Raw genomic sequence first — 17,772 nt, 5'->3', positions numbered from 1 at the left:
TATATATTTTAGTTTTTGGTGTTTTATTTTTCATTTATTTAAAATGATGTTTAATTTTAAAACCAGCCATTTATTATTCAAAGCAATAACATTAAAATAATGATTGGCTCATCGAAGAAGTGTATTCAAATAATTGTCTGTATGAATATCATTTTGAATAAATTTTTGAGTAACGTTTTAGATATGGATAAAAACAACAGCTGTAGAAACATCTGCCGTTTTCCAAATCACATATGAAAAGTCTTGTACACTTACTGCAAGTTCGTTTTTGAAACAGTACAGAATACCATATGCAGCCAAAAATATCTGAGATTGCAGTATAGAAAACTTATCCTACCACAATCCTTAATGTTTTTTTAAAGCCAGAATGGAAACGTGAAGATGGGATCACCACAATGTGGAAAACACTACCTCGGCCAAATATAAAATGTCATACAGACATGACTGAACATATCCATATGGTATAATACAGGAGAAAGTAGCCAATGAAGAGATCAAAGATGGAGGATAAGTCTAACACCCAATGAAAGCCTCCAGCCACAGTATCTATAGCAACAGACTTCACAATCCAGGAATCCAGCAGATATTCAAAAGGACAATACAGACTTAAAGGATTATTACTGGACTTCTTTAGAGGCGATGTTAAAAGCACAAACGCACAGGCTGCTCTGTCTGCTCTTCTCGGGTACCACACCAGAGAAGCCACATTACACTAATATTGAGTTTAATGTATGTTTTCTTTATTAAAGGTCAAAGGTCACCACCATCCTGCATTATAGTAATGATAAAACTAGTCCCATTCCTGGCCAAGAGAAAAAGACCAATTTGGCTTGTTTGTATGGGTGGATTTTAGTGTATGTGCATGTGTATCAGATGGTCAGTGGATAGACTGTCTGATGCCAAGACTATGATATGATAAAGCAGCACCTGATTCTCAAATTTATGTTGCGAAGTCAGACGATGTCAGGTCACAAAGCCACAACACTGACCTCAACTGGCTGCAAAAGCAGATGAATGCTTTGGCTTATTATGTAGACACTAGCCGCATTTCCATTACACTTCAAATTTTGCAAATTGAAAATGCGCCTAATGGAAACATGTCAATTTCGCAAAAACTACCATATATCGTAAAAAAGTTTGTACGTTCACATGAGGTGGCTTTTCAGGCAATTTGAAAAGTTTATAAAATGTATAAAACATTTATAAAATATCGCAAAACTTTTGCGCATCTGTAATGGAGTATCAATTTAATCACTGTCCTTCTTTTCAGTGCTTTTTTATTTAAATTCGGTTCATTATACATTGTGTGTTACTCAAAAAACTGAATTAACACCACACTGTTTTTATCTATAAAAAAGTGTACAAATTATAAACTTGAAAAGAAAGAATCTTTTTGACATTTTATACAGTAAAAATAAGATAACATCTTATTTAATAAAATATTAAGATTTGGGCAGGCAAAAAAATGCATTAAGACAAAAAAAAACATATTCAATATACTGTACATTACTAGTCAAAAGTTTAGAAAATCTAAGATTTTTTTATGTTTTTGAAAGAAGTCTCTGATGATTACCAAGGCTGCATTTATTTGATCAAAAATACTGTAAAAACATCAATTTTGTGAAATTTTATTACAATTTAAAATAACTTTTTTTAATATTTTGCAGTGTTGCTTTAAGTAAAATTGTGTGTGATATTGTTTCAATCTTGTTTTTATGGAAAATTTGACCAAAATACTCATTAAGTATAAGATTTTTGCAGTGTATTGACCATGTGGTAGCAGTAATTCATCAAATGGTGGAAAAAGGTTGATTTCTATTACCCCATACATCATTTACTTCATATAATTTCTTTAGTTTTATGCATGCTGTTCACCAGAACTCCACATCACAGAAGAAAACCTGCATTCCTTTACCTCTTCAAATCTATATTTCTGTCTTGAAAAGTGTTTATGTCTTGTAAAATGCATTCAACCTTTTGTATCTATATTAACTGCAGGTAGAACGCTGAACAAATGCCTTGCACCACAAGTTGCGCTTTTGGTCTCTATGGCAACAAACTGCTGCTGCTTTCTCTGCCTCCCTGTCCTAAAGTGCCTTCATCACCTCATGATTAACAACATTTGTTCCACAATACAAATGCACTCTTTATCGAATGTGTTACCACTGCATCTTAAAACAGCTTCAACATGTGTCAGGAATCTCACTTTCAGGGACAGACGTAGTACAAGAGCTCTCAGTAATGTTGCAATGACATGTTAACTTGATTTCTCCTAACATTTCTTGCACAAAATATGTTTCTTTAGGGGTACAACAGCTTGTCACTGTGGCAGTACCCTTAAAGTGACAACTTTGTACCTTATTTGCCCGTAAAAATTTAATTGTACTTTATACAAATATACAGTACTTTTACTGCCCCTGCCCCAGTAACAAGCTTCTTTTTTTTTATTAAAAAAACCCCCACAAACGAGTCAATTGTTGACACTGAGTAAGAGTATAGAGCTAGGAAATTACTATGGATCGAATATTTCAGATATTTTGGTTTTGAAAGAATTTGGTGAGAAATATTTGAGGTCATATTTAGATCTCTGACATTTGATGGCACAAGGCATCTTTGCAAATTTAATCCCAGTTTTAAAATTTCATATATTATATCTCAGATCATTTGTTTTTGAAAGCATTTGATTGTTCAGTGGGGTTATATTGAGATCTCTGACTTTTGCACAAGGCATCCTTGAACACAAAATTAAATTAAGCACAGTTTGAAAACAGAAAAATAATATGGATATTATATCTCAGATAATTTGGTTTGGAAACCAAATGTGTGGAGTTCACAATGAGATCTCTGACCTCTGAATGCAGAAGACATCTTTGAAAATCTGAGCACAGTTTGAGACATTACTGAGATATCTTCTGAAACTCAACACAAGATTTCTCTAAGTGAGATTTCTACTGCCTTTTCTCAGGAGAAAAAGCAAAAAACTCTCCATTTGGTCTGTATGCTATCTAGGAGAAACAACTGAGACATTAAAGACAATTGTTTTTTCTTTTCTATGGGAGATTTCTCACTGCACTACTTCATATGTGTCATAATCACAGAAGCTTGCGACCTCCCACACAAAACTGCTGAAGTGTGACTACTTCCACTGGTGGCTTCCAAGCTTCAGATTTCCTGTGGCTACAGATATGCAAAACCTGCAAGAAAAGATTTTTTAAGATTTTTTTCATTCTAGTTCTATGAGAAAAGGGATGTCCAGATCACAACTACAACAATAACGACACAGAGGAACAATACTGCTGGAATCCCTTTCAAAATTATTTTTCTTTCAGCTGATGAAAAATATAAAAACATTGACAGCCGATCAGAACCCAACCTGCATTAAAGAGCTCAAGCATTTAACGCTTGTGCTGTGCTGAAAATCCTTTACCTAATTTAGTGTTCCCAGTCAAAAATGACATCCTTTTAAAACTGCATGCAAATCACACGTTATGCTATATTGTCACCAAATCTTGGATTCAGTCATTTTGTCAACTTGTTTTCATACAATTAGCACAGGTTTTGCATTTCTTTTTGGAGATGACAGATCATAGGCCTCGTTCATGTGAGTTTATGCACCTCAGTTTTTGAGTGAAAAAAATCATTATTGTTGGATAATTTTGGCAATGTTCACTTAAAAACTGAGATGCATAAGCTCAGACCAATTAGGCCTATGACCAATCAGTTTAAAAAAGAAACATGAAACCAGTGCTAATTGAAAGAAAACATGTTGCTAAAAAGATTCTATCCAGTATAATATCATAACAAAGGAAATTTCTAAGCAATGTTTTGTAAGCTGGTCACAAGTGTAACAAGTTGTGGATAAAATCCACAAAACATATACAAATTATAAAAACTTTTGATAAGTTGTTATGCCCTTTGTGAGTAAAGTCAGTACATTTTAGTCCAAAGCAATAACTTTAAAAGAATGTCATGATCAAAATGACTGGAACACAACATGGCAGACAAAAAAACACTAATATACTGTAGTTATTGTCGTAGTTCTTCATGTAAATGGGTCTTTAGGTATGAGAGATCTATCAATGTAGCAAATCTCACTGGTCTTCCTGTGCTCTCCAGAGCCATATGGCCCAGCCATGTGATTTCACTAAGTGTCCTGAATGGAAACAGTGTTGCGCTTCATGTGCAAATAAATGGCAGAACTGTTCTAGTGGGGCAGTGGAGCACAAAGCTGTAAGTTTGAGACAGCAAGACGTAGGATTAATTAGCACGCGCAGGCTAACATGCTGATAATTAGCTTGTCTGCAGCGCATTCTGTTAAGACTGAGCCCCGACTGAAAGCCCTTGGGAAGCATGAGTCATTCCCCGCAGGAGGCTGAGGAAAACATCACTCAGGCCCCTTTTACATCGCTCATGCCATTATGAGGCTAAAGAGTGTGTTGCTAGTGGTAACAGCCCTTTTGATGAAATTCCTTAGATGATGATATTATGAGAATTGATTTGACATTTCAAGTAAGCATGGAACTTCTTATTAAAAAATAATCTTCATGCACATAAAATAAAATCATTTCTGCAATTCAAAGTGGCACTAAATACAACATACGGACGATGTGAAGACTGTTCAGATTGTGTTTTTCTGTGCAAATGGCCTTGATGGCTTTTGACTGAACATTTGATCATTTTATATCAAAATGAGGTAATATTAGCTGTTGATTCTTGAATATGAAAACACACAAACATCATTCAAACAGCCGTTTGATCTTAATAGATTTTGAACTTAAATTAAAAAGTGCCATTGCTTCCCACAGGAATGAAAAGTCATAACTCGGATTTCTTTAATGTCACAGTTTGTCGTAGACAGCAAATGGAGACTTGACTTTTTTTTAGTGTTCAGATGTTACTTCTTTAGAGTTTCAGAAGAGATCTCAACAAAGGCTCAAACTGTTCAGATGTCAGATGTTCCAAGATATCAGACTTCTCAATATGAGCTCAAACATTTCTTATTAAAATCCTTCTTAAAAGACCAAATAATATGTCAGTAATTGTCTATTTTTTTCCTCCTAGTAATTGAAGGACAAAGTTGATCTGGTAACTCTATTAGACATATTTTACACAAAAATGCTTATTCTGTCATCATGTGCTGACATTTGTGTTGTTTTAAAACCATATTTTTCTACTTTCTTTCATTCTCTGAGGATAAACAATAAATATTAAGTCCATATGACTCAATTTTACTGAAGTTATTTGATGTGACTTGCAAGCAGACAACAATTTAAAGGGATAGTTCACTCAAAAATTAAAATTCTGTCATCATTTACTCACCCTCAAGTTGTTTCTTGTATTCATTTATTTCAGCTGTTGAGCACAAAATAAGATATTTTGAAGAATGTTGGAACCCAGCAGATGATGGTAGCCATACTATGGGAGTCGATGGCTACCGTCAACTCTTGGGTTACACACATTCTTCAAAATATCTTCCTTTGTGTTCTGCAGAGCAAAGAAACTCACACAGGTTTGGAACAGGTTTTGGGTTAACTATCCCTTTAAGTCATTATTCACTGTTAATATTCTCATCTGCTGTAGCTGTCAAAATCAAACATGACAGCAATGATGTCAATACGTTTGATCAAGCAATGCAAAAATCAATTGCAAGCATCAATTTCCAGTTTTTGTAGTTCTGTCATGATGACTCTCTGAGAGTTTAGCATGGTAATATACATTGTAATGTTCATGTGTTTGGTCTTGGCGGAACAGATCTGCTATGTTGCTGCTGCGGCGGCAGAGCAAGTACCAAGACTTGCTACTGCCAAAAACATGCTGCTGAGAACATGTAAGAAATACTGCTGCTGCACATATAACATATATAAAATAACCTCATATATAACATACATGAAATTACCCCATAGCAGATCTATACAGGTGGAGCTGGGGAAGGTGGAGAGTTTCTGAAGTGCGCTGCAACTGCTTCAGCAAGCACTAGCTAGATGAGTATTTGAATGCTGAGCAGCAAGCTCATTGGCTGCTGATGCAAAAAGAAACCAATCAGCTGCGCCATGTGAATAATGATGTCATTATGTCAGATCGGAATGGATTTCACATAGCTTCTTTAATCTTTTTTATAAAACGGATAGTTCCGGTCCTTGATTCTGATTGGTTGAGCCACGTTCGAAGCTGTTGTAAAGTACTCTACAAACATACACCTTTGTTTACTTTGTGTGTTGCTTGGGGTTGGCTTAGTCACACTGAAATTCCCGCCGTACCATTTCTAAGCCTTGTGTTCTTTTATTCTTGACAGACTTGTCAAAAAAAATACTTGAATTTAGCTCTGAAAATTTAAGATGATGTCATGGAAAGAAAGAGAATCAAACATTTGTCGCATTTAGTTGCTAACGACTCTGTTTGGTTGTTTGTTTTTTTCCACTGCCAGGCATAGCAGTTTTCTCCTGATCTAAAACTGATAAAGCAATCATAATTTAACCTTATAGCCTCACACTGTGATTCATGTTGCTATAGCAACCATCATACGTGAGCACGGAGCGGATAGTGCTGATATCAAGAATAAATGGATTTTTCTTCTGTTTTCTGTTCACTTCTGTTTCTCTTATCGCTCACAGCCAGCTTTTTGTGCTTTGAAGCTTTACACTAGCAAGTGATAAAATAATTGAGAACGGACAGTTGGCATTTTCATTTTTTGATAGGTGCTCTCAACGTACTGATGACATATTTTCATGAATGTACTTCCTTTATTCTTCCACAATCACACAGAAAAAGCATTTTCAAGAAAGCAAGGATTTGGTTGTTTGCCGAAATCATTAGAGGCCTCAAGCATTCGCTGATTGAAAGTGAGAAAATGGCAATTGCATTGCTACACTTTCATTTTCAGGCAAAATTGTTTGTCAGGGAGCCGTTCTCCCTCCAGGTCATGATCTAATCAAGTCAAAGTCAGCCGGCCCTATTTAAACAGTCAACATCAGGTGGACATAAAACGCAAAGTAAGAGAGGTTTAAAAAATGAGAAGAGAGAAAGAGATTAAACAAGCAAGGACAAATTAAGGTCTAAACTGCTCTCAGGAAATTGCTCAGTTCACTGGACGGCTTCTAAATACAGCTGCAGATAGCTGTCGTACAGGCTTATTGTTCTGGGCGCACATATGGTGCCACGCTCTGGTATTCCAGTCCACTAAACAAATTGTTTAGCTGCCAGCTGAAGCCTGTTCACACTGACAGCAATTTTAGCAATGGAGGTTTGTGTACTGTTGGTTGTGAAGGCACTCCTGCTGCGGGATGTCCTGATGTTATTTGTGGGCTTTTGAAGCTTTTGAAACGTTATCACAAATGAGATAAAATAAGGTAGCATTCTATTTTTTCTTGCAGCTCAAATTAACATTATGCAGAGTAATACCTTTCAAAAGTTTAGGGTCAGTAAGATTTATTAATGTTTCTAAAAGAAAAAGTCTATTATGGTCAACAAGGCTGCATTTATTTGATTAAAACAGTTACTGTGAAACAGTAATATTTTGGCATATTATTAGAATTTAAAATGACTGTTTTCTATTTGAATATATTTTAAAATCTAATTTATTCCTGTGATGCAAAGCTGAATTTTCTTCAGTCTTCAGTGTCACATGATCCTTCAGAAGTCATTATGATATGCTGATTTGGTGCACAAGAAATATGTCTTGTTATTATTAATTTTGAAAACAGTTGTGCTGCTTAATATACTTTTTTTAAATACCTTTTTTCAGGATTCTTTCATGAAAAATGTATTTCAAATAGATATTTTTTCAATGTAAAAGCATTTACTGTCACTTTTATTGATTTATTGCATTCTTGCTGAATAAAAGTAGTTTGTTTCTTCAATAAATAAATAAATTCCTACTGACCCCAAACTTTTGAATGGGAGTGTATATTATATTATATGTGAGAATATTTTTTCAGATACTTTGTTGCTGCAAGTTGCTGTCAGTATAAATAAGGTATTAAAGTGATAATTCACACAAAAATTTAGGTTTTGTCATCATTTACTCACCCTTATGTTGATTTATTAATGTTTCTAAAAGAAAAAGTCTATTATGGTCAACAAGGCTGCATTTATTTGATTAAAACAGTTACTGTGAAACAGTAATATTTTGGCATATTATTAGAATTTAAAATGACTGTTTTCTATTTGAATATATTTTAAAATCTAATTTATTCCTGTGATGCAAAGCTGAATTTTCTTCAGTCTTCAGTGTCACATGATCCTTCAGAAGTCATTATGATATGCTGATTTGGTGCACAAGAAATATGTCTTGTTATTATTAATTTTGAAAACAGTTGTGCTGCTTAATATACTTTTTTTAAATACCTTTTTTCAGGATTCTTTCATGAAAAATGTATTTCAAATAGATATTTTTTCAATGTAAAAGCATTTACTGTCACTTTTATTGATTTATTGCATTCTTGCTGAATAAAAGTAGTTTGTTTCTTCAATAAATAAATAAATTCCTACTGACCCCAAACTTTTGAATGGGAGTGTATATTATATTATATGTGAGAATATTTTTTCAGATACTTTGTTGCTGCAAGTTGCTGTCAGTATAAATACGGTATTAAAGTGATAATTCACACAAAAATTTAGGTTTTGTCATCATTTACTCACCCTTGTGTTGTGAATAACTTTTTGTATGGAACACAAAGGGATACATTTAACATAATCCTCTAATAATGAAAGTGGATGGGGATCAAGGGCAGCTGTGATCATTATTCACTTCGGAATGACATAACAGTGAGTAAATGTTGACAGAACCTCCGTTTTTAATGAACTGTCTTCTTAAATAAAAGTGCACTAACCCAAACATGGTTTTTAGCTTGCTTTAGTAAACACACGAGGCACAAAAGTAAATGGCTCTCAAGTAAATCATAGACACGCATAGGAAGTGGATAAAATAAACTACAGCATTCATTCTCACCACATGCAAGAGAGTGTGTGGCTTCTTTCTGACAAGAAGCAGAAACAGGCGCTCACTTCTGGCATGTTCACTGTCGTCTCTCTGACAACTCCGAAACAACAGTGGATTAATAAGCTACACGTTCCCAAACGAGCTCAAGTAACACAACCAAAGACCAAGACCCTAAAGCCTTTTTGCTCACAGGATGCCGGTCTGTTTGTTAACATCTGCCAATTTCTGGACAGCTTGAAATGAATACAGATCCAGAGAACAGGAAACACTCAGTTGCCAGGAGACGTCACCAGAATGTTTTAGCAAATGCTGGAGAGGTGGTACGAGGCCTGAGAGACAGGAACCTGTTGACAGGAAGCCCACACAACACAATGCAGAAATATCTGGAAGGTCTACTGTGCAGATGTCATATTTCTTTCTCGCATTAGCAGCTAGTTTTAAAATACACACAGCATGATGATCGAAACATTAAAAAATGTGCGATTGGCCAATGGCATTCTGCCATTGGCTTAAGAAGTTGGACCATTTTAAATAACAAATAGATTTTAAATAGCCATAATTTGCTACTTGCTAATCACAAGCAGGTGAATCTTTGAGCATTTGATTAGACAAAAAGTTGTAGTGCAAAATGATGAGCCATCACTATATTCAGTCATTTTTCCCAGAAGAGAAAGATTTTAAATTTCAAATGCGCATACATGCTAAACATTAATTTTGTCAATGTTTATTAGTGAATTAGTGTGCCTCAGAACTGACAGACACTGGCTAAAGTTGGTACTCATCCAGGAAACAAAAATATGTTCTATGAACATTTTGCTAACATTCCGTTAAGTCATGAAAGCAATATTTCTGAACATTATTCTCTGAACGTTCAAAACGTCCAGTTTTTTTTTTCTTTCTTGATTATGCAAATGTTAAGGGAACATTCTATTTTATAATTTTGCAAATATTATCGGAATGTTACTTTTGAATTTTCTCTGAACTTTCTGAAATAAGCAGTAACATTTAAAAAATGTTAGACAACCTTCTAACAAACATTTCAGAGAAGAAAAAAACATGTTATAAAAATAACATTAAGAACATTTTTAAAGCCAGGATAACATTGAAAGAACATTCTATTAACAGTACTGGAAAAATGTTTGTTCAAACTTTGAGAAAACCTTGCCAGAATGTTCCCTGTTTGCTGGGTATGATCTTTTGAAGTACATTATATGTACAATTGACACTTTATCTATGAATTTTCTTTCCTTTACTTTTTACCACTTACACAACAAAAACAAATGCAAATGCTGCACATTTTGTGTGGAATTGATGCTTTATCTCTAGAATAATGGAAAATGTTTTCGTCTCACAAGCCTGTGTATCATACATTGTCTTTTATACTTCAACAGCTAATGACACAACACAGCAGGAAATTGTTGGATGGCTACTTGACACTCGGTGTACTATGCTTTATTCTTTTCTATTGTGTTTTCAGAGAAAGAGGGCCAAACACAATGCTGCCATCCAGCTCTTCACACTTTTATATACACTCAACAGCCTTACAGACAGCGTTGCTCTAATGTAAAGGTCGGTATGAGCAAGCTTTTGGTGTCTCTGAAGTGCTTTTGCTGTAGCTGAAACCAAGAATAGTGTTTGAAAAGAAAATCTACGCAGTTGTTTTCATGTGTAAATAAGTTGACACCACCTTAATATAATGGTAACTTTGCCATTGTTAGTAAAAGACAAAGGTACCGAAAGTGTTTTTCTTTTTCTTTTTCTTTTTTTTTTTGCAGTCATACAAGAACCGTCTTCGGGTTCCCCAAAGAACCTTTTAGAAATAATATTTCTACACTACAAAGAATGTTTTGTGCATTGTAAAGATTCCATTGGTGTTTAAGGTTTCTCATGGAACTATAGATGCCAATAGAGAGTGAGATGAACAAGGTTTTTCTTAATATGCTTTTTAGTAAGAAGCCACATAATGCATGTGAATTGAGTTTAATGGGGGCCTCTAGTGGATACATTACTCATATCTTCTATATTTCAAAAGATTTGTCTAAGGATCCTTCATTTTAACACCATCTAGAATTTAAATCAATATCATTAAGAGTCATTTATTCAATCAGACCACCATACATTATTCATTACTGACAGCTTGCTGAACACCCAGTGCTTAAAGCACTGCTGATATAATTAGTTGGATTGATTATCTTCTGCATTATTTATTTATTCTGAGATTAAGGAAGAAACTGTCATAAAACAATGCATGGGACATTTTACTTCTGATTTGATCTTTTTTTTAAAAATCCCATTATTGTTAAAGCTGATTCTCGTTATAAAAAATAAATAAATAAAAAATATTAATGCAATGTAATACATATATATGCTGGTCAAATACATTTTTACCAACATAAATTCCACAATAACATAAAAAATAATATATAGTTTTTCTTTTTCAACAACAGATTTTTTTTAAATTATTATTCTCAATTCTGATTCTCATTATTAAACATTACTGTAATCCAATATTTATGCTGGTCAAATATATTTTAACCAGCATAAATTCCACCATGACCAATAATATACAGTTTGCTTTTTTCCACAACACATTTTTTACTTTTTTTAAAATGTGAATTTAAGGGTGAAATAATGTAATAAAAATTCCAATAGTCCTAAAGAAGGCTTTGTTGTCTTTAAGCGAAATGCATTTCTTATTTCTTTCTTTTGAATTTGGGATGAAATGTCACCTGGACTTGTTCCTGACCGATTTTGAGAGGTTCACCCAATTACAGTAACCAATGTTTTCCACATAAACCTCTCCCACCTTCGGGACATGACTGATTTTGACACATGAATTACCGATCGACTCTTGTTTCCTGAGGTGAATACTGATGCAGAGATGTTTTTGTCCTCTCCAGAGACACTCTGAAGTGCTCACGCTGAGGTCCGCCTAACTGATAGTGGAGAGCTGTGCTTTGAAGGAAGGCCATTGTTGAGTAGCACCTCTCAGCGTGCATTACATAAATGTGGGGCTGTTACTGAGGGCAGGCGAGTGTTTAGCATCAGAGGCAGTAATGTGGGGGTGTGTGTGGGCCACTTCACCTGAACTAGACTGCTCTGATTGGCCTTCACATAAGAGCTTTACGGAGGTTTCCACACAGAGGAGGGCCAGTGAAGGCATCAGGGCTCTTCAGAGTCAGTTCCCTGCCGGTACGAGACTCGAACCCGCAACCTTTGGGTTACGAATTCGACTCTCTAACCATTAGGCCACGACTTCCCAAAATTCTTTGTGTGTGTGTATATGTGTGTCAGAGAAAATGCATTGGCACTTGTTTTATGCACTATGTCTGTACTATGTACTTTGAATGCTTTGGCAGATAATATTAATTCATGATTATTTGGTTATTATTTACTTAATATGTGTCTATAAATTTGCGGCATCATTTGCAAGGGAGGAATTTTGTTAAAGTTTTAAGTAAGGATTTAGTTGTGGTTAAAAAAAATGCATTTGCCAGTATCATGACACTCACAACATCCCTCTCCAAAACCAGCATTGAACCAGTTATTGAACTGAATTGAATCAACATTGAACTGGTTTGAGCTGGATAATGACACCATTGTCTTTTGTAGAGCTGCTTATAGCTGAATTGAAATAATTTCATAACTAATTAATTTTACAGCATTAACATTGTTATTTTCCTGTTTTTTAGTGTGAAGCTACTAAATCCTTATCATTTTGGAATTGAATTCATAAGGAACAAAAACTATGCTATCATTTGATGAAATAAAGAAAATTAATTCAGGAAAAAAAACTATAAAACACTAGAGCTATTTATAAACCATTTCTAAACTTTGTTCTAATTCGCAATCAATCAGAAAAGCTATCTTTAGGAAAGAAACCTAAACCAGTTTAATCCAGTAATTAGGCATCACAGCTGCCAAAGGCACATATAATGACTCTATGTGTATATTTTGCCATAATGATGTCATGATAATCACAAATTATGATGTATTTATGTCAAGAAATTCTTTGAAATTTATGCTAATATTGTCCAAAACCCCACCCAAACATCGGAAGGCACTGTATGTCATTGTCAACACTCAAAAAATTGTTCAATTGAATTGACAATTGACTATTTTACTTAAAATTGGTGTATGCTATGTACGTTGTGTTCCAGTATTGTGCTGTAATCCTACCAATATGTATACAAAGTGTGTATATGTGTGTCAGAGAAAATGCATTGGCACTTGTTTTATGCACTATGTCTGTACTATGCACTTTGAATGCTTTGGCAGATAATATTAATTCATGATTATTTGGTTATTATTCACTTAATATGTGTCTATACATTTGCGGCATCATTTGCAAGGGAGGAATTTTGTTAAAGTTTTAAGTAAGGATTTAGTTGTGGTAAAAAAAAATGCATTTGCCAGTATCATGACACTCACAACATCCCTCTCCAAAACCAGCATTGAACCAGTTATTGAACTGAATTGAATCAACATTGAACTGGTTTGAGCTGGATAATGACACCATTGTCTTTTGTAGAGCTGCTTATAGCTGAATTGAAATAATTTCATAACTAATTAATTTTACAGCATTAACATTGTTATTTTCCTGTTTTTTAGTGTGAAGCTACTAAATCCTTATCATTTTGGAATTGAATTCATAAGGAACAAAAACTATGCTATCATTTGATGAAATAAAGAAAATTAATTCAGGAAAAAAAACTATAAAACACTAGAGCTATTTATAAACCATTTCTAAACTTTGTTCTAATTCGCAATCAATCAGAAAAGCTATCTTTAGGAAAGAAACCTAAACCAGTTTAATCCAGTAATTAGGCATCACAGCTGCCAAAGGCACATATAATGACTCTATGTGTATATTTTGCCATAATGATGTCATGATAATCACAAATTATGATGTATTTATGTCAAGAAATTCTTTGAAATTTATGCTAATATTGTCCAAAACCCCACCCAAACATCGGAAGGCACTGTATGTCATTGTCAACACTCAAAAAATTGTTCAATTGAATTGACAATTGACTATTTTACTTAAAATTGGTGTATGCTATGTACGTTGTGTTCCAGTATTGTGCTGTAATCCTACCAATATGTATACAAAACTCTATTTGAAATCATTTAAGTCAAGTCTCCATCTCAGGTTACTATAGAATGCTGCCTTAGAAGGCATCTGCCTATGTATGAAGACAAGACCGACCGCAATTCAATATTCAATTCTACTCAAAAATAAAAATTCTAATCATTTGCAGTGATGCCATAAAAGAACCATTTGGTTCCCCTTTCAGTTAACAGTTCTTAAAAGCACCATTTTTTCTACTATTTTAATCTAAAAAAACTTTTTTTCCCACTATAAAGAACCATTTGTGCAATGGAAAGGTTCCATGGATGTTAAAGGTTCTTTGTGGAACCACAGATTCCAATAAAAAAACTAATTTTAAGAATGTATCAATGTTCTATGAAAGTTTACAGTTTACAAAAGCACACCCAAAGCTAACATTATCCACCAAACAGTTTAAAGTCTGTATGTTAAATGGTTCGGGCTGAATCAATAGCACAAGTTCAATACTTAATGTCAGGGCTTTAGAACAAACCCTAAGCAGAATGTTTGAGGAATATCAATACAGAGCTGCCATGCAAGCGTTGCGATAATCTCTTCAGCGTTCCATTCCAGAGCTGCCCCACTTCTGTAATCCGTACATCATAAGACAGAATCAGACAGCGAGTGCAGTTTGTATTGTGTGGGCTGTCACACAAGGAAATGGAAGAACACCAGTGTCCCGTTCCTGGTTGATGTTTTGTCTGGATCGAGATGCTTAGCCGTTTAACAAAGCCTAATTACAGAGACGGTCTCCTTGGAGCACCATGTTCATTGGCACAGGTGAAAGAGCTGGATCGTAATGTCAATATCTCTCCAGCTCCTTGATCGGCCTATTTAATCGTGATTTTAGCTGCAACCTTCACTTTAGCACGCCAGATCTTTACCCATTACGCAACCCTCACACTATGGAGGTGGCAATGAAACCATTAGTGACCCAGCTGGAGTGATAAGATTGCGGTTAGATTCATCTAGCCTGCATTACTTGTCATGCATGAAATGTTCATTTGGTCCAATGAATTGCTGTGACACAAATAGAGACCAACTTTGGACTTACCTTTGAGATGTGCTTTTGTACTTCTGCCTGTAAGAAAAAATGGAAGCACGTTAGCTTGCAGCCATAATGAGCACATGCCATGGGAGAAAGTAGTTTTACGTATGTAAAAGACAGGACTGACAAGAACAGCATGCTCTGTTTCCAGTGTGAACAAAGCCAGGATCTCAAGGAATTCTCACTTTCCCACTGCAGTGAATTAGTCATCGTATGAAGCTGCTGTTATCTGATGCAAATTAGAATGAAAATCTAGAGCTCTCACTGAGCATAGACGCATTGGAACATATTGCAAATCATTAGCTAATATATTTCATTATATATTAAACCGCCTACATAATTCATTTTGATTTTGATTGTGTTTATTCCAACTAGGAGTTTCTGAGGAACAACTGTGGCCTGGATACTGAGCAGGAGGGACGTTTCAACACATCCCAAAACGACATTGTCCACCTCAGATGGGATGAATGGAAGAGCGCGATCAGTCTATAGGGATAGATGGAGCTCACCAAAGAGGCTTGGATGAGCTTTGCAGGGAGGTGATGGAGCTAGACTGGTTTAAATCCAGGGATCAGCCATTCAGTGACTTCCACACATTTCCTTTTGTTGTGGGTCATAAAGTCTGATTAAATTGCCCTCTGCTTCAGCACCAATGCATTTAACATCAGACTGAAGGTTTTGTTTTTAGCAGCGACTAGAACAACAGAAGGTCATTTTTATGCTGGAAATGTATGAATTTATTGCCGTAACAAAAATAAATTAATATTGTACATCATTCATACTAAATAAAGAGTCAAGAGAATATTATTTTGTTGCTGTTTTGAATATAAAGCAGGGCAATTATTGTTAACTAAAACCAGGGGGAAAAAAACTAACTAAAAAACTGAGTTAAAAATAAATCAATAACAATTATAAACATTAACTGAAAAAATTACATATAAAAAAATCAAGCTTATTTAAGCTAGTTGTCAACGCAACATATAAAATTACATAAAAATAAATTAAAAATAAAATATAAAACTATGTAGATATATTTTTTTTAATTAATAAAAATGAAACAAAATTACAAAAACTGTCAAATTAAAATGACATTGGAAAATATAAATATAAAATCTAATTTAAAATATATAAAAAAAACTAAAACAGTATATCAATAATATTAAAATAGCATTTGATTCAATGTTGAAAAATACATTGAAATGCTTTGTTAATATTAAATTAATGTTAATTAAATTGCACATCAACTAATGATACTTAAAATGTTTTGTAGTTTTATGCAAGGGTATATCCTTTTATTTCTGTTTGTAGTATAAAGTGTGATAAATGATCTATTATTATTTATTGTGACTGAAAAATAAGTTGAAATTGTTAGTTATCTTAAAATTATGTTAAACTGACCTTAAAGTAGTGGTGTATTGTGCACAACACTATTGTTAGCTACAACTGTAGTAACCACCGAGTTTGTGGTGAAATGCAATGTTCAACATCTGCATTAAAAATTAAATCCACAAATGACGTTTGGATTGTTAAAGTTCCTCCACAAAATGACCCAATCCAAACACCGCTGAACCTCAACACTACAAGACTTTGACAATTCATTAAGCAAAACTGTCAGCAGAAGCAAGTATGTGAACAACAACCTTGCTTGATTAGGCTTGACAGTCTCATTAGTATTACATTCATACACTTGCTGCCCCAAGAGTCAAGATTCACCCACTCCCAGCATCACAGCATCACAGCTATCTGCCGTGCAGGAATCAAACCGAGTGCTGACGAAAGAGTATGAAACAAGAAGCACTTACATTCCTTTCAGCCTAATCCACATCTTCTCCGTCTGGTCACACTTGGAGTACTTCAAGGAGTTCTCCAGTCCGTCCGTGTCGTTGGCCAGAGCATCCATGGTTTGCATGAACGCGCGAGCGTGTGGAGTGATCTAAGATGCAGAGGGATACGCAGGAATGCGATTCAACACGTGTAGCGCACAGATTCGAGTCTTCAAAGCATCTCCGGCAGTTTGAGCGACAAACGTCTCCCAGAGGGTCCTGCTCGCAGCTCCAGAGTGCATCAGCCCGTTGGAGTGAGTGTCAGCGCACAGACCTGTCTCTCCGCTACGCACTGAGGGAACGCTGTCACACACACACACACACACAAGCACGTCACACAAATGTTTCTCTCTCTCTTTCTTTCTCGCTTGCTCTTGCTCTCCCACTGACCGGAAAAGCAGCACTGTGCCTAAACATTTCACCCTCTCACTCTTTTACCCTGTTGTTCTCAGCCTTTCAGCCTGCGCTGCTTCCTTTTGACATCTCTAATCTCACGCATTTATACAAACACGCACACACTTCAAGCACCGAAACGGGCACCTGTGTCGATGGAATCCGTTGGCTGGAGACGGAACGGCGCAGGCAGAGCAACGCTTTCCCCCTCCTCTTCTGCACCAGGGAGAAGGAGAGAGAATGGTCTCCTCACATCCTCTCCAGCATCATCATCATCATCAGGCCGAGATTCACCTGCCTTCCCCCGACAGAATAAACCATCGCCAAGCCCTCGTATTTTAACGCGCCTTCCCTCCCGTTGGCCAGCTGAGCGATAAGCTCCCCCGGCGGCATCTCCTGGTCCCGAGTTGGCGTTTTAATGAAATTAACCTGCGCGCTACCGTCCCGCGCTCGGCAGCCT

The 17,772-nt window shown here is 35.4% G+C and overlaps 1 protein-coding gene across 2 annotated transcripts in view; it reads right to left on the bottom strand.

The window, feature by feature from the left end:
- The window catches only part of LOC107716994 (calcium/calmodulin-dependent 3',5'-cyclic nucleotide phosphodiesterase 1A-like), an 86,390-nt gene extending 68,918 nt beyond the window's left edge, over positions 1 to 17,472 (bottom strand). Inside the window, exons 1-3 of one of the 2 annotated variants that reach the window (XM_016523636.1) lie at positions 17,460 to 17,472; positions 16,899 to 17,222; positions 15,103 to 15,129 (exon numbers count right to left, since the gene is read on the bottom strand). In XM_016523636.1, the coding sequence (XP_016379122.1) occupies positions 15,103 to 15,129; positions 16,899 to 17,005 (134 nt within the window). In that variant the 5' untranslated portion in view covers positions 17,006 to 17,222; positions 17,460 to 17,472. Of the gene's footprint in view, positions 1 to 15,102; positions 15,130 to 16,898; positions 17,244 to 17,459 lie in introns of those variants that run through there. The other variant, XM_016523635.1, reaches the window with a different exon arrangement.
- Positions 17,473 to 17,772: the final 300 nt, after the last annotated feature.

The sequence above is a fragment of the Sinocyclocheilus rhinocerous genome, unplaced genomic scaffold (genome assembly GCF_001515625.1).
Source record: "Sinocyclocheilus rhinocerous isolate Xijiao unplaced genomic scaffold, SAMN03320098_v1.1 scaffold1802, whole genome shotgun sequence".
Lineage (NCBI taxonomy): Eukaryota > Metazoa > Chordata > Actinopteri > Cypriniformes > Cyprinidae > Sinocyclocheilus > Sinocyclocheilus rhinocerous.
The sequence above is the reverse complement of the archived record's forward strand: the minus strand, read 5'-3'. Positions and strand labels throughout refer to the sequence as shown.